At 53.0% G+C, this 25,448-nt stretch overlaps 1 protein-coding gene across 3 annotated transcripts in view; it reads left to right on the top strand.

Moving 5' to 3' along the window:
- Nucleotides 1-25,448, top strand: part of KHDRBS3 (KH RNA binding domain containing, signal transduction associated 3) — an 84,583-nt gene that overhangs the window by 18,038 nt on the left and 41,097 nt on the right. For 2 of the 3 annotated variants that reach the window (XM_054708451.1, XM_054708453.1), the window contains exon 2: nucleotides 15,550-15,668. In XM_054708451.1, coding sequence (XP_054564426.1) covers nucleotides 15,550-15,668 — 119 coding nt within the window. Of the gene's footprint in view, nucleotides 1-11,845; nucleotides 11,894-15,549; nucleotides 15,669-25,448 lie in introns of all 3 variants that reach the window. The other variant, XM_054708452.1, reaches the window with a different exon arrangement.

The following is a 25,448-nucleotide window of genomic DNA, read 5'->3' as shown; positions in this document are numbered from 1 at the left end:
TCTTGGTTCCTCGGTCGATGCTCAACTACTGAGCCACGCCGGCCGGGCCGTCTCTCCTGTCTTTCGCCCCGAGGAGCACAGCACCCTGGGAAGGGGGTGAACAGCCCACCCTGGTGAGGTTCTTAGGCCAGGTCTCCACAAACAGGAGAGCCCGAGGAGACACTGGTGTGTTTTAACGACAATGTGTCCCGAGGCAGGATTCGCTTATCAACGTCTGCTTAGCGTCAAGTGCGGCGCTCAGCAGGTGTCCTTTATGCATCCAGCCTATTTTCTCAACCATGAAAAGCAAGTGGTATTTTCTCCATTTACAAGCAAGGAAGGCGTGACTTAGGGGATAAATAACATCCAAGGCCAGAAGGCTGGAAATTGACTGTGCTTTTTGGCCTGTTCATCTGACTTCTCAAAAAAATAGGTTATTATTCTGCATAACTGGGCCACGGTCGGCTGATATCCCTGTGACGGCTGAGTGGGGAGCATCCTGTCCCTTTGCGCTAAGTCACAGCGGCGGGATGCCGCTTCCTTCCTTCCCCTCAGGCTGCCCTGCGGTCTAGGGTTCAAGTCCTGTGCTCCTAGAGGGATACCTCATGGCTCCATATACATCAATGGCTTCAAGGAGGACCACGGGCTCGAGGATGAAAAACCCCATCCTGTCCTGTCTGTCCATCTTGTGTTGATTGCTCTGGGGGACGGGGGCCTTAGCGCACACGGCACTCTTCCTCTGGGGAGCGTTGGGGGGCTGGTACTTAAGAGCTTTACGTCACCACGGAGCAGTGTCTCCGCACCAGGCTCCTGTGGGGTTCCCCCTCGATGAGCGGCTCCTCACCCAGCCGACACCCTCCCCCGGCGGCCAGAGGTCAGGCACAGCCGGGCCCGACCACCGGCTCCTTGGGGGGAAGCCTTCCCTGGGTCCCGGCCTGCACATCTCGCCTCGGACCCTGAGCAGACTGGACCGAGTCCTCGGCTAAGGCCGCCATGGCCCGTGCACCGCCTATGCCATCATTCTCCTCCGAATGCCTGCTTTCCTGCTCCGAGTGTCCCCGTCACCAAGACGCCTTCAGTCTCGTCTGGGGAGGAACTCTGCAGCCAGCGTGGCCCCTGGCGCGTGAAAGGCAGTGGATAGGGAGACGAAGGACGGGCATGTGGAAGCCGTGGGCAGAGGTTCATTGTTAAACTCTTCTGTGGTTTGGAATGTAATCAGTGCACCTAGATTAGTCATTTGTCCACTCAGTCGCCTAAAATATGTGGAGCATTGGCCGGGAGAGAGAGAGGATGCAGGCCCGGCCGGCGTGGCTCAGTGGTTGAGTGTCCACCATGAACCAGGAGGTCATGGTTCGATTCCCGGTCAGGGCATATGCCCGGCCTGTGGGCTCAATCCCGTGGGGGTGTACAGGAGGCAGCTGATCAGTGATTCTTATCATTGATATTTCTATCTCTCTCTCCCTCTCCCTTCTCTCTCTGAAATCAATAAAAAATATTTTTTAAAAATATATAAAACAAAAACAAAATATATAAAACAGTTTCCTTTTGAGTGGTCTCCTCCCATGCTAGAGTTCTCGTCCCCCTCATCCTGCCACAAAGTTACGATGAAATAGAAAATATTTGTTACATTTAAAATAGAGTTGACCTTTGTTACTTATGGGGCGGAGCTAAAACTGTTATGCAGGGTCTACAATGACCTTCGGGGTTTTTTAAAATTATATTTTTATTGATTTCAAATAGGAAGGGAGAGGAAGGAAAGATAGAAACGTCCATGATGAGAGAGAATCATTAATCAGCTGCCTCCTGCATGCCCCCCCGACTGGGGCCGACTGGGGATCGAGCCGGAAACCCGGGCATGTGCTCTGACCGGGAATCAAACTGTGACCTCCTGGTTCCTAGGTCGACCTCAACCACTGAGCCACACCGGCCGGGCGCCCTTGAGGGTGTTTAATCGTAAGTCATGTTTTCATATGGGCGACGCTGGGTCTCGCTATTTAATAGGCGAGCACAGGTCTCACCCACCCCCACCGCCTTCACCGCTGCTGAGGGCGGTCAGACTCGGGCCTGACAACGTGGACAAAGGCTCCCGGGAGGCAGGCGGCTCCGAGCGGCTCAGCGGCCGGTGGGGCGTCGCAGTCCCTCGTGAGGCGTCACACGCCCCGGCCGGGGGGCAGGGTGGTGGTCCTCTTTCTTTGGTACATAAAGGGCTGAGGTGACAAGAAGGGATATTGGGACGCTCACTCGGTGCTTCCCGCTGTGCCGCTCACGGTCCTTTGTTACGAAGAATAGGAAGGGACCCTGAGTAACCCGCAAACCCGGAATCGGTCAGGATTTGAGGAGTTACGGGCTGGATGGAAGATTCTAGAAGTAGGTTTCGCCACGGGCAGGAAGGAAGGCACTCTGAAGGGGAAGGGTCTGGGAAGGGAAGCTGATCGGTTGCCTCCCGTACTCGCCACGAGTGGGGATCGAACCCCCCACCCTTCCGTGTACAGGTCGATGCTCCAGCCCCCCCAGCCCCCCGCCAGGGCTGCTCCTGCGCCTTTTGCTTGAATTGCCGACGTGTTTCATCTTGCTTCCCTCTTCTGATGTAGGTCGTCACAGGGGCCGGTAGAGGGTCTCAGAACCACTTAAAAAATCTCCTTTTCTGTTCCTGTGCCGCCTGCTTGTGGCACCTTTGTTTACGAAAGCAGCTGAGCCTTCACCCCGATGCGGGACACTGAATCTCCGTCGGGACAGAGCGCGTGGGCAGTGCCATCCCCGCACTCTGCTCCCTTCCTGAGCTGGGCATCTCCCGGCCACAGCCGGGGCCGGGCCTCCGGGCTCCAGCCCGCCTCCTACCCCTCTACCCCTGCACGGAGGAGCTGCAGGTGCGCCCCCCGGGGCCCGTCCCTCCCCCCGTGCCGCCTCACTGCCTCCTCAGAGCGCCTGAGGCTCTTGCTGCTGCGGCCCCTGGTCTCTGCAGACATGACCAGGGATCTGTCCACTGAGCATCCTTCCCGCCCCCTAACCTCCCGCCCCACCCCCCTGCACTGGGTGCCTTCTCATGGCCACGCCCCCTCCTTCACCTCAGCTCACACACAGGACACACCCACCCTGAAGTTCTCCTGAGCTTGGACCTGGGAGTCCCATGCCTCCTTTACCTTTTGTAATCCTTCATTTGTGTGTGTGTGTGTGTGTGTGTGTTACAGAACGAGAGGCTTAGCCTGGCCAGTGTGGCTCAGTGGTTGAGCATCAACCCAGGTACCAGGCGATCAGGGTTCAATTCCCGGTCAGGGCACAGGCCCGTGTTGCAGGCTCCATCCCCAGCGTGGGGTATGGAGGAGGCAGCCGATCAGTGATTCTCTCTCTTCATTGATGTTTCTATCGCTCTCTCCCTCTCTCTTCCTCTCTGATATCAATAATAATAATTTAAAAAAAGCTCAAAGTTTAAACTTTGTGTTGAGAGCATCCACAGGTGGTCTTTCCTGAGCACAGGGTCCGTATCCCCGTATCAGGCTCCACCGTTTATGGAGCCGTGGTCACCTGCCTCCGAGGCCCGCGTGGTGGTCCGCCCCTTCCGGCCCCTGCTCAGAGCCACGGGTGCCCGTTAGCGAGCCATGGCGGGATATCGCAGGCCTCAGTCAATGGCGGGATGAAAAAATACATGTTTAACCGTCCTCTCTCTCTGCAGCTCACCCGCCTGCCTCTTCACGCGTGGTTTGGTTGTTGGCTATGTTCCAGATCTGTGCTGTCATAGCTTCTGGCCACGTGAAGCTTTTAAATGTAATTAATTAAACTGAACTAGAACTAGAAGTTCACTTCTTCAGTCAGACACACACACCAGCCGCGTTTCACATGCTCAGAAGCCAGACGTGGTGGTGTGTGGCGAGCCGGCACGGCCATGGCATCCTCAGCCCCAGGCGCCTTATGTGCCGCACCAGCTCAGCCAGGTTCGGTGACCCTGAGAGGGGGCGGTGAAGCATTGGGAAAAGACAGACAAGAGGATGAAAGCTGGGTCTGGGTGGGACACTGCTCCCGGATAGAGAGACAGCACCACGGACTATAAGCTGTGTCTTTATTTTATAGCCGATGCCATGAGGCACAGTAAGGGCGGGTCAAGGTGTTTATAGCATTCTCGTGGGTTTCCATCCTACTCAACTACATGCACCTGAACTCTATCACTCAGGCACGTGGGGCCACGTGTTCGGACCGTAGGTTCAAGCTGACAACTCCAGCTGTTGGCTGTCATGGTGCGGGGAGGGCTCTGCCCTCCAAGCTGGGACTTGCACGTGGCTTTGCCACGAGAGGACTGTGCCCTCTCCTCAGTCCGAGGCTTGAACCTGTCCAAACGCTGTAGCCGCGCCCCACAGTGGTGATTGCTGCCGTGACCACACGGGTATCCGCCTCCATCGTCCCGGGATGTCCTGCTGGGCGGGCGGGCGAGCGGGCTGGCTCGATGCCTCGCCACTCACTGTGACGGCCTCCCAGGGCAGGAGCGGCAGCGACCGTGTCCCGGGAACAGAGCACTCCCCAGCTTGTGTGTCCTTCTCGGGAGGGCCCGGAGCCGTGGTCTGTAGGGGCCGTGGGAGAGCCCAGCTCGGGACCCCTGCAGGGGGCTCCCCCTCACCCAGCGGACCCCGGCCCTGCTTCGGGGGAGGCGCCTGTGTTTCCGCAGGAGCCCCGAGCCTGGGAGCCGGCCAGGCCCCTGAGGCAAAGGTGTCTCTGCATTTGGAAGGGCTCCCACAGTGACCAGGGCCCTGCGCTCACTTCCGCTGCGTGGCCGTGGCCGTGACCTCCGAGGGGCCCTGCCTCGGGGCCCTTGCCGTGGCCCCGCGGGCACCAGGCGCCCCTGCACCTGGGAGTGGTGCCTTCCCACGGACTCACGTGTGCTCTCCTCCTCGGCTCCCTGGGGCAATAGCAGGTCCCATCGTACAGGTCACGCAGCTGAGTCTCAGAGCGGACGAGCAGCTCCCCCCAGTAAGCCATCGGCAAGGGGCGAGTGAGGGCAGAGGGTTCTAGAACCTGCACCCCGATGTTCAGGCTCTCCGGTTTCGCCCAACCACTCCCTCCCCCGGGGGCGCTGCCCAGCGGATGTGACTGCGGGAGAATCGGGGGTCGCTGTGACTCCCCTCCGGGGGGACGTCCTCACCCATCCTCCTCACGCTGACACGGGGGTCTGCTCAGGGTGATCAGCGTCTCTTCAGAGGTGCCCTGCCCTCACGAAGACACACCAGCACGCAGCGTGCAGGGGGTCCTGTGCGGGTGGAGGCGTGGCATGAGGTGCGGCATTCATCCTGGGAGGAGGTGTCACCGGGCCTGATTGAGGTCGAGGGGACCTGGAGCCTGTCGGCTGTCCGTAAGTGCTGGGCTGCCCTTTGAACCCGTGTTCTCGTTAGTTCCTGTTACTTCAGGCCTCACTAAATCAAGCTCCTCTTAACATGTTATCGTTAATCCATCTCCTCCTGCAGCTGTCAAAAGGCTAGACGGCCATGCTTATCTGGGGTCGGCGGGTTAATACCCAGTTCGGAGGGCGCCCTGAGCAAAGGCCGGTGACATGGTGACCGGAGGCCGCGTTCGCTTAGGGCCGCGTTGGAATCCCCCCCCACCCCCCACCGAGCCACTTCGTGTGCGGGCGCACTGGGGCCACCGCATCGGGAGGGCTCGGCTGGCCAGGCATTTGCGTGGGACCCGTGTGCCACCTTTTCTCTGGCAGCGGCGTAATCAGCCATGTGACGTGTCCCTCTCCTCCTCCTGGCGCTCACAACGCCGCGTGTACACGGAATTAGTCCCTGGAATAGCACCTGTTTGCAAGATGATGACACGCTCCCTCTGGCTAACGTGTGGGGCCGCGTGTATTCCCAGGCATGGGGGCTGCCCTGCTCCAAGCAGCTGCCGACGGCTGTGCCTCTCGAGGGCCCGGGCTGTAGTGTCGTCCGTCCTGCGCTTTTCACGGGGAAATCAGAAACGTGGCTCTGATAACCCATGCGGGTGTCAGGGCATAGCTGCGGGGTTCAGACCTCTGCTAATGGCCACCCAGCAGCACCCCACGCCTCAGAGCTCCTCCTACCCCCTCCCCCGCCCGGCTCTATCGGGAACCTCCGGCCTAGGAGAAACGGCGTGCAGAGTCCCCGCCAGCACCCGGAGCAGGCCCGGTGCGCCCCCTGGAGCTGAGGGACAGCCGCTCAGCACCTGCCGCCCCCTGGCTGCTTGTGGCAGCGGGCGAGGTGGCTTCCATGCTGCGTCACGCAAACCCCGGTATCCTCGACGTTCATCAGGTCCTGCTGTGCGGTTCCATGAGCAACGTCCTGGAATAGTCACTCAACAAATGGAAATGGGTGTATGTTTTAAATGTTTTTACTGGTTTGAGAGAGAGAGAGAGGGAAGGAGAAAGAGAGAGAAACATGGGTTGGCTGCCTCCTGCTCGCCCCCTCCTGGGGACGGATGCTCAAGCAGCTGCGCCACACGCACCAGGGCTCAGTAACCATGTTGAGTGCATGTGGCATTCCTGGTGCAGAGCTGGGTCCGGGGAAGTGGGGCCGAACCGCTCCGTGTTGTGGGTGGAAGAGCTGTCTGTGACATCTCCCCCGGAGCCTGCGGCCGGGCTGGGCGGGCTCTCCGCAGGAGCCTCCGTCTCCAGGCCGCCAGGTCCTCCCTGGGAAACGCGGGGCCAGGATCTGCGTCTCTCAGGGGGTGGGAGCCCCCTTTCCTGCGGGCTCCGCCGCCGGCCTTTCCCCGACGGAGTCAGCGGCGGTCCCTCCTGTGTGAGGCACGCAGACGTGTTTGTGTGGACGTCCTGCTTTCTCCTGAATTACTTACCCTTTAGGGCGAGCGCTTTCAGTCATTTCAGCCGCTTCTCTTCGTGCTTTGCAACCTTTCCCCATTATTTCCTCCCTCTCAGAGCCTTTTTGGACAATTCCCCCCAGTCGTGCACCCGCACACTCCCATGAAGTAGTAATTCTTCAGGTCTGCGGTGCACCTGTTTGTGCTGTGGCCCTTGGGTGGGGGGGGGATGGAGTGGGGGGAACCACCATTGTTGCTATAACAGTCGGTAAATATTTGAAACTGGTCTCCGGACACGTCCCTGGATTCCTAGTCTTAGTGTTCTCATCCTAGTTTGTTACTCGTTCCTAAAATTGGTCAACAAACTATTCTACCTCTTTGTTTTTTTTAAGTATGTTCTTAATTGATTTTAAAGAGAAGAAGGGAGAAGGAGAGAGAGAGAAACATCGATCAGCTGCCTCTTGCATGTCACCTACTGGGGATCGAGCCCACCACCCGGGCATGTGCCCTGACCGGGAACTGAATGGGTGAACTCTCGGTGCACAGGACAGTGCCCAACCCACTGAGCCACACTGGCCAGGGCAGCCTCCTGTGTTTGAGCCAAGAGAACAGAAGGGAGTCAGGCATCAACCTAAGATACGCATTGTTAGTTGTAGTCAAAGTTTTAGCCAAAGGAACGCTCTCACTTACCCTTTAGTTCTGTCTCGTTTGCCTGTGTGGGGCAGTTCCGTAAAGTAATAGTAACCTGTGTCGTCAGCCTCAAAACAGAGCCATCAGCCGTCAGTCGCTGTGACACTTGGAACCCACTGGTGTGTGTCGTTGCTAACTGAATGCATCGTGGTCGAACGACAAGATGTAAAGAGGCAAATGCTATCGACTGGCTTCCGTGTAGTCACTTCTCCTAAGATCCTGGATGATTCCCATGCACAGCGTGGTCCGGAATGGGAAGATCGGCACCTCACCTGGCAGATCCCTCTAAGAAAACCCACTGGGCATGGCCCCGGGAGAGGGTCAGACTCGTAAGGAGAAGCGACCTAGGAAACGCGGTGGAGCATGAGCGGGTCCACAGAGCTCCTGCTGCTGTCAGTGGGCACAGGCCGTGTGCCGCGTTCAGTGGCTGGATGTGTCCTCAGAAGCTGTGACTATTGAATTCAGTGCAAATGGCATCCTGTCATTGTCTTAAACCAGTGGTCGGCAAACTCATTAGTCAACAGAGCCAAATATCAACAGGACAACGATTGAAATTTCTTTTGAGAGCCACATTTTTTAAACTTAAACTTCTTCTAACGCCACTTCTTCAACATAGACTCGCCCAGGCCGTGGTATTTTGTGGAAGAGCCACACTCAAGGGGCCAAAGAGCCGCAGTTTGCCGACCACGGTCTTAAACTTTCTAGGGTGGCTAGATCTGAGGGACAACACGGTGTTTCTGTTGCAGTTGTGTTTTGTGTTGAAACACAGTGTTTTTATGCCTCTTTGGCAATTTTCAGGTAGCTTAGGATATTGAGTTATAAGGGAAATACTGGTACTTTGGGGGCATCTGGTACGTTTTTTGTTTTTTTTAAAAAATATATATTTTATTGATTTTTTACAGAGAGGAAGGAAGAGGGATAGAGAGTTAGAAACATCGATGAGAGAGAAACATCGATCAGCTGCCTCCTGCACACCCCCTACTGGGGATGTGCCCGCAACCAAGGTACATGCCCTTGACCGGAATCGAACCTGGGACCCTTGAGTCTGCAGACCGACGCTCTATCCACTGAGCCAAACCAGTCAGGGCTCTGGTACGTTTTTGTACTATTATCATGAAGCTGCATTTTTCTGGCCATGTTTATTATTCTAGCATGTCTTTTATGGTTTTGTTGACAGGCCTTTTATTATTTATTTATCTTTAAAATACGTTTTTGTTGACTTTTAGTGAGAAAGGAAGGGAGAGGGAGCGAGAGAGAGAGAGAGAAACATCAGTGATGAGAGAGAATCATCCATTGGCTGCCTCCTGCACGCCCCCCACTGGGGGTTGACCTGGCAGCCCGGGCCTGTGCCCTCACTGGGAATTAACCAGCGGCCTCTCCGTGCACGGGACGGCGTCCAACCAACCGAGCCACACGGGCCGGGGCTGTGGATAGGTGTGCGGAGTAGGCGTGTTCTCTGGGACCTCGCTGCAATCCGTGGTCAGGCTCTTTGCTTTTTGGAATTCTTTTCATAAAAGTGCCCCTGTTGATCATCATCAGATGAACACTGTGGCTTATTATCTTAAAGATCATCTCCCCCCGATTACCCTGACGCTCTGTATGTGAATAAGGAATGACTGTGGTGATGGCGGTGAGCTGGAAATGAAAAGCCGTGGCACAGTTACACCCTTGGGTTCATTGGGAATGTCTCACACCCTTCAAGTCTGTGCTGTTGTCTGTCTGTCTAATCAACAGCAAATACTCACTCGGCGTCTCAGGAGAGCCAAGCGCGTATGTCACATGGCTGTGGTAGGACCTTGTCGGCACAGCCCTCGAGCTGCCTCGAAGTGAGCTGGTGTCCCGTCGGCAGGGTACACGGGAGACTCCGGAGCGCCACACGCAGGAAATGGGTTTTATAATGAGCGCAGCCCGAACAGGACTAATCTCTCCCTTGGATCATTACTTCACCTAATCACAAAACTTTTCTTAATTCGAATCCTTGCAGGGTTCTAATTGGTGACCTCCGGAGCCTGATAATAGTTGAAGATAGCTGGTCTTTTGCTGGATGCTTAACGATGTTCGCAATTAAAAGTGAGAAATGTGGTTGAACCCTTGGGCAGCTACAACTAAAAATTCGATTTTTCTTTTTCCAATCTTTGATTGTTATTCTCATCCCTACTCCCAATAGTTACTGGCTTAAGTCATTCTTAACCTGAATTAACCTAATGCTCTATTTTCTTGATTTAATCTGTGGGTTTGCCGAATCTTCATGTGACCAATGTGTTGAGTTATATTAGGAATAATCCTAGTGGTTGAGCATCAACCTTAGGAACCAAGAGGTCACGGTTCAATGATTCATGGTCAGGGCACATGCCCAGGTTGTGGGTTCAATCCCCAGTAGGGGGCGTGCAGGAGGCAGCCTATCAGTGATTCTCTTTCATCATTGATGTTTCGATCTCTCTCTCCCTCTCCCTTCCTCTCTGAAATCAATAAAAATATATTTAAAAAAACCCAAGTTCACTTCTGGGCATCCTTAATAGTCAGACCTGCTCCCTGGATGGTATATGCATGTGTGTTTACGATGAGCTGATGGGTCCTTATTACACACTGACACGCATGTCTCCTCTGCCATGTTTTCCTGTTCATGGAAGGGCATTTGTGCGGCCATGAGCTGTGTTCCTCAGTCTAGTCTGGGCAGGTTTTAGTGCCTTCAGCTCCGGCTGAATCTAATAGGCGTTCAGTTAGGTTTGGATTGCTTAGATAAAACAATTCCTTAGCGAATGCATCTGTCATGGTGGAGGTTAAGAAACGTCCTTTCCGACCAGCCGCCCCGGGAACATGCTAGTAATCTGTCAAACAGAGTTTAGATGGCTGCCAGCACCCTCTCTCTCGTCTGGGGTCAGTTGAGTCCTCCGGCGGGGCTGCGTGTGACTTTGGAACAGGTTTCGGGGTGTAGAGCGAGGAGGTGTTCTCACTCTCCCGGGGCTCCTCATTTCGTTCTGCGTCCGACTAATTACAAGCTGTCTAATCTTCGGCAAGTTTCTCCCAATTGATCTTCAGGGGCAGTTTTCGCAAAGCGGGGAGCATGGGGGGGCGCGGGTGATCGATCATCGATGGATGAGACGCGAGAGAGGCTTTAGGTCAGGCACACAGCCCTCCGCTTGGTGAATCGGCGTCAGCACAGTCGCCATAGTAATTACCTGATCACTACCGGCGCCGTCGGGGGCTCTGGCCCCGCTTCCGTTCCTGCTGTACTTCGCTGTGTGGTATCCACGTGGCCCCTCACATGGGACTCTTGGATGGAAAGAGGCGTCAGACCTCTTTCTGGAGAACCCTCCCTCCACCAAAGGCCGGACGGGCGGCTGATGCAGTTCTCCCGGGTCCTCTTCCCCCGTCTCCCTGCTCTGAGCCAGGAGGTCGGTGGGTGCGCAGGACTGGGGCACCCCCTCCCTCCACCCACCCTGGGGGGTCACCAGCAGGAGGCCGGTGGGTGCGCAGGACTGGGCACCCCCTCCCTCCACCCACCCTGGGGGGTCACCAGCAGGAGGCCGGTGGGTGCGCAGGACTGGGGCACCCCCTCTCTCCACCCACCCAGGGGAGGTCACCAGCAGGAGGCCGGTGGGTGCGCAGGACTGGGCACCCCCTCCCTCCACCTGCCCTTAGAGGTCAGCAGCAGGAGGCCGGTGGGTGCGCAGGACTGGGCACCCCCTCCCTCCACCCACCCTGGGGGGTCACCAGCAGGAGGCCGGTGGGTGCGCAGGACTGGGCACCCCCTCCCTCCACCCACCCTGGGGGGTCACCAGCAGGAGGCCGGTGGGTACGCAGGACTGGGGTACCCCCCTCCCTCCACCCAATCTGGGGAGTCACCAGCAGGAGGCCGGTGGGTGCGCAGGACTGGGGCACCCCCCTCCCTCTACCCACCCTGGGGGGACACAGCAGGAGGCTGGTGGGGGTGCTCAGGACTGGGACCCCTCCCTCCACCCACCCTGGGAGGGGTCACCAGCAGTGAAATGTATATTTCCACATGTCCAAAACTTCCTTAAGGTAACAAGGTATTTTATTTAGTAAGGTCTGATTTGCAAAGTTGACTATCAAGAAAGGAAATAAGTTTTTTTTTAAAATATATATTTTCTTTTCATTTTCATTTTCCTCTTTAAAATCACAGGCATATCTCAAACTTTAATGTAATCTATGGTAAAATACATATTTTCCCCCTTATTTTTTAACCTTGCCTTTATGACTTTACATGTTACTTCAAAGGTTAAATGTCAGCTGATGCGAGGAGTAACATTTTGCGATCCGATTGTGGAATTGAACGTTAAACTGTGCATATGTTCCAAGTTCTCCAAAATCATAAAGTGCTTTGTTATTTGAAAAGAGGTAGCGAAATCTATTTTGACAAGCGTACGTACATTAAAGTTTCTTTCTTTTTTCCTAGGAAGTTTCAGTGTACCCAATTTTGTTGACTCTTCTAACTATGCTAAAGGTATTTCCAGAAGCTTCCCCACGCTGGTCTTTAAGGGTTTTTATGGAGTTTCCTCCACGTGGGCATGCCTGCCTGCATCCGGGTCCACCGAGGATTGACCTCAGCGTCTAGCTTTGCTTCTCCTCCCCAGGTGCTGAAGGTTCAGCCTTCTAGTCACCGGCTGGCTTTTCTGGCAACCAGACCCCCTTCCTCCAGGGCTCCCCTCCTTACCTGAGCTCAGGGGTGCCTGTCGGGGCTTGCTGTGAGGAACAGGAGGCCAGGAAATCCCAAGGGTTGTAGGAGCTCTGTGCCGGGGACTGGCCTCAAAGACTAAATACCGCATTTTCCGGCGTATAAGACGACTGGGCGTATAAGATTTTCCTGGGTTAAAAAGTCGTCTTACACGCTGGAAAATACGGTAGATATATTTTATTACATCCCACCTGTCATAGAGCTTCTACTCTGCGTTGTGAAGGAAACAAGGATCCTGACACTTGTAAAATGGGAAGGAAGGCTTTGTTCAGCACTCCCACTGGAGGGGGAGAGAGCAGGCTCAGTCCTGATACCGCAGGGACAGGCGTGGTGCACAGCTGATGAGCAGAGTGAGGGGTCCGGGGGTGGGAAGTTACTAAGAGAAGGACATCGAGGTTCCCCCGGGCCCGTCAGTGGTGACGGAAGCCTCCAGCTTCACACGTGTTTCCCACTCGCCCTAAGGTGCCATGAAAATCGTATTTCCTGTCCGACAGGACATGATGAATAATGGTGGGGGAAGACTGTAGCGGCATGCTGTATTACAGTCAGATCCTCCTGGGTACAAATGCCACCTTTGCCATTTATTACAGCAAAGTAACCTTTCTGAACTTCCTGTTTGTCATCGCCCGGGAGGATTGAATTGTGTCAGGAATGTGACATCGAGTTCTTAAATATTCCCAGCTCCACAAGCAAAACAGATAAATATCTGCACCCCTTTGTACAACGGATGCCATCCGTGGTACCTTCTCACTACTTAACGGTCCCCTTCTTTGAACTGTCCACCAAGAGGAAATGAATCAGGAGGCTCTGGCTAGAAGTTAATGATATTTATTCAAGGGTTTTAGGGTTTGCAAATCAGAAACACAACTCCAAGAAGTTTGGAGTGCTCCAAAGAAGAAAGGAAAGCTAAGAGTTTTTATAGCAAAACGTACATGCCTGAGATTCGGTCCTGCACTCTTAGCTTGTGGATTGGTCCGAGATGACAGTCTTACAGATGCCCGGCGATCTGCGTGATGACTGTCAAGGGGTCTGGAGGTGTGAACAGTCTTTCCTGAGTCCTTTGGGGGATAATCAGACGTTTATCTATAGGATTTACATGGATGTTTATATGTAGATACATATGTCTATACATGACTACACTGAGTGGCCAGATTATTATGGCCACCTGACGTTTGTAGGCAGATTAGCCGTACACTGCATCGTATGGGATATGGAAGCCAAAGGCCTGTTCGAACACCTTTGCTGTCTGCCGTTACCAAGATAAAACGTCTCCAGTTCGCACAGGAACACAAGGATTGGACAATCGAGCATTGGAAAAAAGTCATGTGATCCGATGAATCACGTTTCCAGTTGCATCATGCAGGTGGCAGAGTGAGAATTTCACGGAAACAGCATGAAAGCATGTACCCCACATGCATGAGTACAAGCCCTCAAGCTGGTGGGGGCAGTGTTATGGTTTGGGGCATGTTTTCCTGGTATGATTTGGGCCCTTTAATTCGTGTGGAACAACGTCTGAGTAGCACAACATACCTAAGTATCGTTGCTGATCAAGTTCATCCTGTCATGTTGATGGCGTATCCCAATGGAGATGGCTTCTTCCAACAAGACAATGCGCCATGCCACGGTGCTCGTATTGTGCAGAAGTGGTTTTAAGAACATGAGGGAGACTTCACCTTGCTTAGGTGGCCCCCACCATCACCAGATCTCAATCCAATTGAGCGTTTGTGGGACGAAGTTAAAAGAGCCATCAGGCAGCTGGTTCCACAACCATCACATCTCACAGAACCGGACAGTGCTATCCATCAGGCATGGTGTCAGATTCCTCGCATCACCTTTCAGCATCTCGTGGAGTCCATGCCAAGAAGAATCGCCGCAGTGTTGAAGGCAAAAGGTGGCCCAACGAAGTACTGATGGGGGGTCATAATAATCTGGCCACGCAGTGTGTGTGTGTATATGTACATGCGTATTATATCTACAGGCATAACTCTAGCTCCCAAGCCGCAGCTCTCAGGCTGGTTAAAACCAGGGCAGGGTCATCTCCCCGCGCCTCGGCGTGCTTGGTTTTAGTAATTGAGCAGCTCGACCGTAGTGACTCCCTTGTATTTCGTCACTGTTTTCCTCGGAGCCTGGGTACCTTGTGTGGTCAGTCTGTGGAGGAATCGGCCCATGTGCACATCCATTCACCAGTCATCCAAGCACCTACGTGTGTGCTCCTTGCACAGCCCAATGCTATATGCAGTAACTCGAGGAAACTGTACTGACGTTTTCCAAGATCTGGAGCGTGCACATGGCAGGTGCTTAGCGGGGGATGTTTGTTGCACGAAGAAACACATGCTACCTGAGAGAAATGTGGGTTCCGCTGGGAGAGCATCTTAGTCAGCGAAGGCTCCTGTAACAGACTACCGTAAACTGGTTGGCCTGCAGACAGCCGAAAGCTATTTCTCACGGATCTGGAGGCTGCGAGTCCTAGGTGAACACACCTGCAGGTGTGGTGTCAGGTGAGGGCCCGTCCAGGTTCATAGATGGCAGTTTTCTGGCTGTGTCCTCGCAGGGGGTCTGTTTTGTAAGGGCACTAATTTCATTCATGAGGGCTCCACCCTCATGACCTATCACCTCCCAAAGGCCCCACCTCCAAATCCCGTCAAATTCGGGGGTGGAGGGTTAGGATCTCTGTATATGAATTTGGGGGTTGGGGGTGGGGGGGGACACACTGTCTGCAGCAGAGAGCTCCAGTGCAGCTGTGTGTGAGGTGCTTTGTGAGTGTCAGGGCGGGAGGGAGCGATTCTCCCACTCCTGCTGCCCCCTGAGGAAAGGGCCGGAGGTGCGTGAAGAGTGGCCGCTGACAGGGCTGGATCTTGAAGGAGATACTGGTATGTGTGGAACTGAAGTCATGCAGCAGATGAACATCCCAGGTAGAGAGAAGAGCGTTAGCAAAGACGGGGCCTGTCGTTGATCTTGTCCCTGGTGAGGAGGGAAGATTTGCTTGGGGCGGGCAACTGACAGGGATTTTCTGGGACTTGGAAAGGCACCTGAAGAATCCGAGCTTGAGGGGAGGAGCCTGGGCGAGCCGGGCAGGGTGCCCATGCCCGACCAGGGCTGTCAGCACTCGGTAACCCGGCCCCGAGAATCCTTCCTGGCTCCTCGCTGCTGTTGGCTCGGCCTTGCTCTCGGGTTCCAGAAGGTCCCAGGGAACCTCTTCTGATGCCCCTGTCCGTCTGTGAGCTTCCATTAGCACGGGCAGTTGAGGTCTGCTCCGTAGGGCCGTGGCCTGCGCATTTTTCCCACGGTCCCGGCGGTGAACCATTGATGAGATGGAGCCATCTGGTAGCCCGCGTTTCTGCATTTGCCGCCACAGAGCTGCCGAGAACTCCCGGCCCCCGGCGTTCCACGTCACACGCTTCATGGTTATCTTTTTTCCTCCACAGAAATAGAAAAGTTTCAAAAAGGAGAAGGAAAGGACGAAGAGAAGTACATTGATGTGGTGATTAATAAGAACATGAAGCTGGGACAGAAAGTGTTAATTCCCGTAAAACAGTTCCCTAAGGTAAGACAGGCCCGCTGCAGTGAGCTTCCTCCCAGTCCATGTACACGTTTCTGTGGTGTTTGATATTTTCCCGAGGGGGCGTTCCCTTAGCACAGCCCCCCCCCCCGCCCCCAACGCACACCGACTGTTACACGCAGTCAAAACCGTAGTGACCCTGTCGTTACTGTCTGAGGTGTGGAGCCCTAGAAGTACGCTTAACGGGGCACACTTCGATGTGACGGACAGCTCATTTAACTTCGCTCTACTTTAGTTTCTTGATTTGTAAGAGGAGGGTTGGATTAAGAATGAAATTAGGGGGTACAGCACATAAATGTTCAAAATACTATTTATTCTAGTTACCCGTTCCATAGGAAAGGTTTTGTTTTTCATTCATTGCGCAAGTGTTATTTTGTGCCATCAGGTGCTTTCAAGTTTGTATCTAAAAATCTTGGTCTTAGATTTGGCCCGAATTGGTACTATTTTTACTTGTTTTTCTCTCTTTGGTGAGTCCATGTACACGTTTCCTGCACACTTTTGTAGATCTCGGTGGTGGGTTTCTTTAGATTGCTGAATGATAATCCGTTACCTGAGTACACTACAAGTTGTCCATTTGCCTGGGCAGTTTTCAGTGCGGCTTATGATAAACCAAATTGCACACACGTTTTCATACAGATCACGTTGTGACCATGTGTTTTCCTTTATGTTGAGTAAATGCTTAGGCATTTAATTGCTGTGCATTTAGTTTTACAAGAAATTGCCATACACTCCCCTCCCCCCACTCCCCAACAGAGCTGCTGAGAACTCCCGGCCCCTGGAGTTCTAAGTCACACACGTTATGGTTATCTTCCCCCCACCCCAAAGTGGCTGTCTGTACCGTGTGACATTTCCAGGGACAGTGCACACAATGGTGATTGCTCCAGGTCTCCGCCAACTTTTGATGTTACCAACCGCTCCCATTTCAGCCAGTCTGCTGGTGTATTACATAGTGGCATTCCTTGTGGTGGTAATTTGCATTTTCCTGATGAGTAACGGTTTTGCGTGCTTTTCCATGTATGTATTGGCTGTTCATTTATCTCCTGTTGTGAAGTGTCTTTTTAGAGTTTTGGCCTATTTCTAAATGGGATGGATGCCTTCTTATCATTGAATTGTAGGAGCTTTTATAGATCCTGGACACATATTTGTTAGACATGTGATTTGTGAATACTTGGACCAGCCTGTGACTCGTCTACTATTTTCTCCATGGAGTCTTGTGATAAGCAGATGTTTTCGATTTTGATGACGTCTGATGTATCAGGATTTTCTTTTCTGATTGTTACCTTTTACCAATTAAGAAATCTTTGCCAAGCTCAAGGAAATTTTAAAGTTCTTTGTTAAATATAAAGACAGTCTCCTGTATTTCATTGTAGCTTTTACTTTTGTCTACGATGCATCTGAAATTAATTTTTGTGGATGGTGTGAGATAGAGGGTCAAAATTCATTTTTTCTTCATACCGATATTCAGTTTTTCAGTACCATTTGTTGGAAGATGTTTCCTTCCCACTGATTGTGCACCTCTGATGAAAATCAGTTGACTGTGAAAGTGAGGGTCTGTTTTTACACTTTCTCCTTACGGATCCTAATGCTACTACCCTACTGTCTTCATTATGGTAGTTTTCTATAGTAAGACATCAAGTTAGATAACTTAGTCCCTTCAACTTTGTCCTTCCTTGTCAGGATTTCTTGGATATAGATCCTTTGCAATTTTATATAAGTTAAATAAGTATTGTATGAATTGTCCCTAAACATTCTTTAGGGATTTGCATTGAATCTGTTGATCAGGTTAGGGAGATTTGACGTCTTAAAAATACTGAGACTGCCCTTCCTTGATCATGGTATATCTTTCCATTTATTTAGGTTTTTATTTTCTATCAACAGCATTTTATACTTGTCAGGATAAAGGGATTGTCTTTTGTTAAACTTGTTCCTAAAGTTTTATGTTTTGACACTTGTAAAATGAATATTTAAAATTCTTTTCTTCTAATTAAAATTTTATATATTAACCTTGTGTGCTGCTACCTTGCTAAACTCACTTGTTAGTTCTAGTAAGTTGCTTTGTAATTCTTTAGGATATGCTATGTACATAAATTATATCATCTGTATAAACAGATTACTTCTTTTTTTCCAATTTGTGTGCTCTTTATGTATTTAGCTTGCTTTATTGCATTGGTTAGTATCGCTAGTATAATATTTGAATACAAGTGGGAAGATTAGGCATTCTTCCCTTATCCCAATCAATGTAGGAAACATTCAGTATTTTACCATTAAGACTGGTAATAGCCGTAGGTTTTTATTAGATGACCTTTATGAGGTAGAGGAAGTTCCTTGTACTTCAGTTTTGCTGAGGGGTTTGATCCTGATGAAGTGGTGAATGTTATTGAATGCCATTTCTGAATCTATTGAAATGAACACAGGATGTTACTCCCTTGGATTTTTCACATGGTGAATCTTATTGATTGATTTATTTAAATTAAACCAACTTTGCATTCCTAGGTTAAACCTTACCTGGTAATGACATTTTATCCTTTTATATATTATTGGATTTTATCCATGAAACTGGGGGCTCCTCAGCTCTGACTCTTGTCTTTTCTAGTATTCCTCTCTGACATTTCAACGCTGTAGTTGCCTGAAACTCTGCTATTGAGGCTAAACGTTCTAAAATCTGTAAATTCGCCCAGGCCATTCCCTTCTCCCAAGTCTGACTCTCTTCCAGAATTTTCTTGTTTCTGACCAGTCTCCTCGGGCTTCCGATAGTTGGTTTTTATAATTTGTTTGGAGCTTAAGAGTTCATAGTTACTATCTCTATAGACATTCAGCCTGCTAGGAGTTCGGTCATACGTACAGAGCCTTTTCAGCAAACTTTGTTGGGACCCTCTCATTGAGTCATTACGACCTGAAGTATGGCTCCTGGAAACCTTCATAAAATGATAACCATACTCAACAGCCCTCTGTATGCTTGATGTGCGGTACATAGACAATCATATCGCTGCCCGTCTCCAGATAGTTCAGAGCCTAGTAGCTAATCAGTCTACAATGAATACGCTGCTGTGTATGAGTGAGGACAGAGTGCATAGCCTAGTAGACGCTTAATCTATAATTAATACTCTGTTGTGTGTGAGTGAGCACATAGTGCGTATCCCAGTAGATGATGAATCTATAATTAATACTCCGTTGCGTATGAGTAAGTGCATGAAGTAAAGGATATGAAATAAAATCCCCAACATCGCTTTGCAACGTCAGCTTTGATGCAAGCAGGGGAAGACAGATGGTCATTTCCGTGTGTAACGGAGAGCAGCGTCCATGGCAGGTATTTATGATGTTAGAAGCAGGCTGCTGAGAAACCCCTGCTTTCAGGATGCGGAAGGAGGCATCTCTGCTTAGCATGATTGAGCATGTAGGGCTCAGGCCGCCAGCCGGTGTAAAGGCTAATGGTGCACTCCCACCAGTTCTAAAAGACGTTCCTGCTGGTGCCAGGTAACAGACAGGGCTGGGAGAGGCGGGGGGGCGGGGGAGGGGGCGGTGCATGGCCCTCTGGCCCGGCAGTGGGCACAGGGCGGCTTGATGTGGACTCGATGCTGACCCTATAACTTTCAGCTTCGGGGGCGAGAGAGAAATGCTGTGTGTGAAACTCCCATCTACTGAGATGATCTTCCATTCATGGAATGCTTTCTCTTTGTGTTTTAATCCTCACCCGAGGATATTTTTCCATTGAATTTTAGAGAGAGTGGAAGAGAGAGGGAAAGACAGAGAGAAACATCGATGTGAGAGAAACATCGATTGGTTGCCTCCTGCACGAGCCTCCACCAGGGCCCGGGTCGGGGAGGAGTCTGCCACCGAGGTACATGCCCCTGGCCGGAATTGAACCCGGGACCCTTCAGTCCACAGGCCGATGCTCTGTCCACTGAGCCACACCGGCGAGGGCCCTTTCTCTTCTCTTCCTGAGCTACTGTCAGCACTCGTGCAACTGCACCCCATTGAACGGCAGTCTGAGTGCTCAGACCTGAAGCACACGCACTCTCCCGAGTGGTATGTCTGAGCGTGTCAGGCCTGACACTCGGGGGAAGCGCTGTTTCAGGGCGGTTGTTTTTGAAGATGTTAAGCTGGAGAGACCTCTTCCTGGTTTCCCCGGGATCAGCCCTCCCCTGGGTGCTGAGCAGGGACTAGAGGTGACGGAGCTGAGGTCAGGGCCACGTCAGCGTGGGAGCAGGAGCCCTGGCTGAGGTCCCGCAGAGCCTGTGGGCCAGGAGCGCTCCCCTCTCTTCATCCCCTGGTTCATCCATCCGGGAGCCCGTCCGTCCGCTTACGCGCCGCACATCCGTTGAGGGGTTTCTCTGAGCCAGGCCTTGTGCCGGGCAAACAGATGCGATGGAGGCAAGTTTTTCCATAAGAAGCTCTCGGTGTGGTGGGGCCTGCCGAGGAGTAAGCTGATGCTCTCAGCACAGCGGGAGAGGCTCAAGGTTAGGTGCTCCGGGGGGACAGGAGGGGGATCCTGCTGACACTGGCCCCAGGCGCTGGCTGGGCGGGGGCCAGGGTCAGACGGCGTGGGGCCGACCTGGTCACGACGGGAGCACTCTGGAGGGCAGAGGCCACTTGAGAAATTACGGGCCGTTTTATTTGGTGCAACAGGTTCATTTCAATAAGATGTGCAGATGCTTATAGAGCAGTGATGGCGAACCTATGACACGCGTGTCAGCACTGACACGCGTAGCCATTTCTGATGACACGCGGCCACTGAGGCGGCCGCATGCCGAGGATGAAACATTTGCTGCTCCTGAGGATGAAACATTTGCGAAATAATGTTTTTTCCTCAAAGTGACACACTGCCCGAGTTATGCTCAGTTTTTTGGCGAAGTTTGACACACCAAGCTCAAAAGGTTTCCCATCGCTGTTACAGGGTTTATGAATAAAGTGATTAGGGAGCAGAGTGCGGGGCAGTGTTGGCCACGGGCACTGTGAGGTGGAGAAGTGGTATTTGAGCTGTTTTAGAGGATGGGCAGGTGGGCTTCTCGGGGTGTTCCATGATTGGGGGCAGGTGGGCTTCTCCGGGTGTTCCATGATTGGGGGGGCAGGTGGGCTTCTCCGGGTGTTCCATGATTGGGGGCAGGTGGGCTTCTCCGGGTGTTCCATGATTGGGGGCAGGTGGGCTTCTCCGGGTGTTCCATGATTGGGGGGGCAGGTGGGCTTCTCCGGGTGTTCCATGATTGGGGGGGCAGGTGGGCTTCTCCGGGTGTTCCATGATTGGGGGGGCAGGTGGGCTTCTCCGGGTGTTCCATGATTGGGGGGGCAGGTGGGCTTCTCCGGGTGTTCCATGATTGGGGGCAGGTGGGCTTCTCTGGGTGTTCCATGATTGGGGGCAGGTGGGCTTCTCCGGGTGTTCCATGATTGGGGGGGCAGGTGGGCTTCTCCGGGTGTTCCATGATTGGGGGGAGGTGGGCTTCTCCGGGTGTTTCATGATTGGGGGGCAGGTGGGCTTCTCGGGGTGTTCCATGATTGGGGGGCAGGTGGGCTTCTCGGGGTGTTCCATGATTGGGGGGAGCAGGTGGGCTTCTCGGGGTGTTCCATGATTGGGGGCAGGTGGGCTTCTCGGGGTGTTCCATGATTGGGGGCAGGTGGGCTTCTCGGGGTGTTCCATGATTGGGGGGGAAGGTGGGCTTCTCGGGGTGTTCCATGATTGGGGGGAGCAGGTGGGCTTCTCCGGGTGTTCCATGATTGGGGGGAGCAGATGGGCTTCTCGGGGTGTTCAATGATTGGGGGGAGCAGGTGGGCTTCTCCAGGTGTTCCATGATTGGGGGCAGGTGGGCTTCTCCGGGTGTTCCATGATTGGGGGGAGGTGGGCTTCTCCGGGTGTTCCATGATTGGGGGGGCAGGTGGGCTTCTCCGGGTGTTCCATGATTGGGGGGAGCAGATGGGCTTCTCGGGGTGTCCATGTTGTGACCTGTTACTGGCTTAGATCTCTGGAAGGTCACTGGGCTGATTGCTTTGGCTCTGGGCCCTGAGGACCACCAGCTCGGTCTGCTGAGCAGTGCGCGACTGCAGTGACACAGACAGGAAGTGTGAACAACCGTGTCCCGCTCTCCCGGGACCCCAGCCGCCTGGGATAACCTCCCTGGACCCAGCTGTGGCCTTCTGTCCAAACCAGGCATTGACACATAGTTACATGAAACGAGGGACACGTGACACACAGTCACATAGGTACCGGGGGAGGGAGGCAGGTCCAGAGGCCACTGTGTAGGGCGCGGCTCCACCTGCGGACCCCTCCCTGTGGGGAGCGCAGCCGTCCCAGCTGTGACGTGGCCACAGTGGCCTCGACCTGCTTTTCTTGGCGAGCCCGGGCCGCTCCCGGGTTTGTTATTTCTGTGGGTGACAGATAGCTGTGAACCTCAGCGCCCGGAACCACCGCGCATCATTTGTGTGTGTGTGTGTGTGTGTGTGTGTGTGTGTGTGTGTGTGTGTGTGTTTTATAATTTATTTTTGTATTGATTTCAGAGAGGAAGGGAGAGGGAAAGAGAGAGAGAAGCATCAACAATGGGAGAGAATCATTGGTCCCCTGCCCCCTCCCCCACCCCTTCTTGCTGGGGATCAAGCCCGCAACCTGGGCATGTGCCCTGACCGGGAATGGAACCGTGACCTCCTGGTTCATAGGTTGATGCTCAACCACTGAGCCACGCTGGCGGGGCGCCTCTTATTATTATTATTTTTTGTAACTTAGCTTCTGCTCCTTTACCTCCTCCCCTCCAGTCTTAAAATGCCATGGCGTGTATATTTGTTATTTATGCTCCTGAATCATCATCCATCTCTTTCTCTACTCTGTCTACCCTGACAGCCTCCTTCCAGACCCATTCCTGCCTTCATTTTCAGCTCCTCCTCTCTGCTCTCCACACTCCCAGCCTGCACTTTTCTGGATTCACCGTTTCAAAGTGGTTATGTATGTGTTTTCTTTGTTTTGCCATCGACCCCTCCCCACCCTCAAGAATGTAATCCAGCCGTGAGCAAACAGAGATAGAAGGTACACGCGGTGGGCTAGTTCAGGCCGCTCCTCGCGTGTGCCCCGTGGGTATTAATCTCGCCCGTGTCGTCTCCTGGAGGCGTCACTGCACGCGCCACTCACGTTCAGAGTCGCGGGTATCTCGTAGAATTGGGCCGCTTACCATTTAGAAGTGGATGGTAGGTTAAATTACTATTAACGGAGCAACACCAAATAGTTTCCACCACAGCCAATAATCTTAGAGATGTGTGGTTGGAAACTTAATAAATTAAGTTTTAATGTGTTGCAATAACGTCTGCAGCAAACAAAATCCATCACAACCAGGCTGACTAGTGCCATCTGATTTGGGGGTAAAATCCACTTTAGTTCCCCAGTTGTTTATTGAGAAGCCCTTCCTTATGTGGGAAAAATGATGAATCAAATGCGGGTCCTAATTACTCTCACAGGATTCACACGCCTCCTGGAGAAGCGGTAATGTCACTAAGTCATTCAGGTAAAACGGAATTAACACGAGAGGGGAGGGACTCCATGGGAGTTACGGGTGTGAGGAGGGTTATTTCTGGGGAAAGAATTGCAGGTGGAATTAAATTTAGTCCAGGCTGTGAACACGCAGAGGCGGGGCGATGGGGGGGAGAGTCATTATTGGACTGGGACGATTTAATTATGGGGAGTCGTAGATTGTAGCATTCAGGATGGCGTTAAGATGTGCCACTGGCCCTGCCGGCATGGCTTAGTGGTTGAGCGGCAACCTATGAACCAGGAGGTCAGGGTTCAATTCCCGGTCAGGGCACATGCCCAGGTTGCAGGCTGGATCCCAAGTGGAGGGCATGCAGGAGGAAGCCGATCAATGATTCTCTCTCATCATGGATGTTTCTTTCTCTCTCCTTCTCCCTTTATCTCTAAAATAAATTAAAAAGAATATGTATATATGTGTATATACATATATATCCTATATAATAAAAGCCTAATATGCAAATCAACCAAACGGTGGAACGACTGGTGGAACAACTGGTCACTATGATGCTCACTGATCACCAGGGGGCAGACGCTTAACACAGGAACTGCCCCCAGCCAGCAGGGACCAGGCCCACAGAGGGAGGTGACAGGCTGTGGCAGCAGGAGGCGGGGCTGGCCAGCAAGTGGGCAGCGCCGGGCCAGCCAAGGCGGGTGCCAGCGAGGGCCTCCAGTCGCCCTGCAGATTGGCCCTGATCACTGGCCAGGCCTAGGGACCCTACCTGTGCACGAATTTTGTGCACCAGGCCTCTATGATATATTTATATATATTTGTATTTGTATTTGTATTTGTATTTGTATTTGTATTTGTACATATACTAGTATAACGTGCCACTGCTCAGTCCCTGGTTTTCTGATCCTGATTCAGTGGGGCTGCGTGGAAAGGAGGTGGCATATGCCTACATTGGCTACAGGTTGGGGTTTAGGTTGGCGGGGGGGGGGAGGAGATATGCCTATGTTGGCTGCAGGTTGGGGGGTGCAGAGAATGACACTGAAAAGGGGCCATAATGGAGCAAAGGGAATTACTTTTAGCAAGTCTGAGGTTTATCCCAGGATTTGATCTTGTCTGTGAAATCATAAAGTGCATCTCAAGAAAAATAGGGGATGTGAAAGGAGCATAAGCACGCGTGTGATCATCAGGGCAGACCCGTGATGACACGTGGGGCGCATTTCTGTCCCGGTGAGCAGGAGGGACTGCGCTGTGTCTGTCTCCAACAAATGCTCTCCGATTTCAGCATAAATGGGTCTTATCTAAATTCCAACAGACATACTTTTAAAACAATTTTTAGTCTCACAGGACAGTAGGAGCCTCCAAGCCCCCACCCCCACTCAGACCACAGGACGGGGTGCTGCCGCACAGCAGGCCCCGTGGGAAGCAGCCATAACGCAGACGCCGAGGCTGCCCTGGGAGCGGGGGCTCACGCCGGCTGCCCTGTGCACCCGGGACCCGGGATCTGCAGGGCTCCCCCGTGGGCGCCGGGGTAGGCAGAGGGCTCAACGTTTTGCCATTCGTGGCCTCTCGTGCCAGAGCGTGGTTTCCATGTTGATAGTGAGGGCAGGGTTCTGGCTTCCTCACCGTGGAGCAGCGATCGGCGGGACCCTGTGCGTTGACTCGGCTGCTTCGGCTGACCCCGCACAGCTGTGCATTTTGCACGTGACCCTGCGCGGCGGTGCGTTGAGAATGGAGACGGGAGCGAGATGGGGAGGTTTCAGACTCGCGTGAAGCACACGCCCTCTTCCCGGGAATCCAACACGGAGGGAAATGGGCTGAGATCTGATTTGGAAAGTGCCACGGGAGAGAGCAGGAGGTGCCCGGAGGGAAGCAGGGGGGGGCCTGTGGGACCCCGCGGAGCAGGCACGGGCCCAGCACGCGCTTCGCAGCCCTGCACGGGGTCTGTTTCGGGGCGCACTTTGGCCCCGGTGAGAGAGGGAACGCACATCCGTGTGGAAAATACACGCAGTGGCCCAAACACAGAGACGTGACCCCGCCTCGGTCGCAGGCGGATTTCAGACGCCGCAGCGGGCTCGCCCAGAGCTGCCCGCCCCGGGTCTCTGTGCTGGCTGCACAGAAATGGAGGGAAATTAGGAGGAAAAACACAGAATGAAGGGACTAGTGGCTTTGCTCCGCTGTCTTTTCCTAACTAGCCTTCATTAGGGTGCAGCTACAGAATCGGAGTCTTTCAGCGTTAAAGTCAGACCGACAGAAGGTTAGCAGGGACCCACGTGCAGACTGCCAACCTGTAATGAACTCACTGAATATTTAGTAA

The sequence above is a fragment of the Eptesicus fuscus genome, chromosome 19 (genome assembly GCF_027574615.1).
Source record: "Eptesicus fuscus isolate TK198812 chromosome 19, DD_ASM_mEF_20220401, whole genome shotgun sequence".
Lineage (NCBI taxonomy): Eukaryota > Metazoa > Chordata > Mammalia > Chiroptera > Vespertilionidae > Eptesicus > Eptesicus fuscus.
The sequence above is the reverse complement of the archived record's forward strand: the minus strand, read 5'-3'. Positions and strand labels throughout refer to the sequence as shown.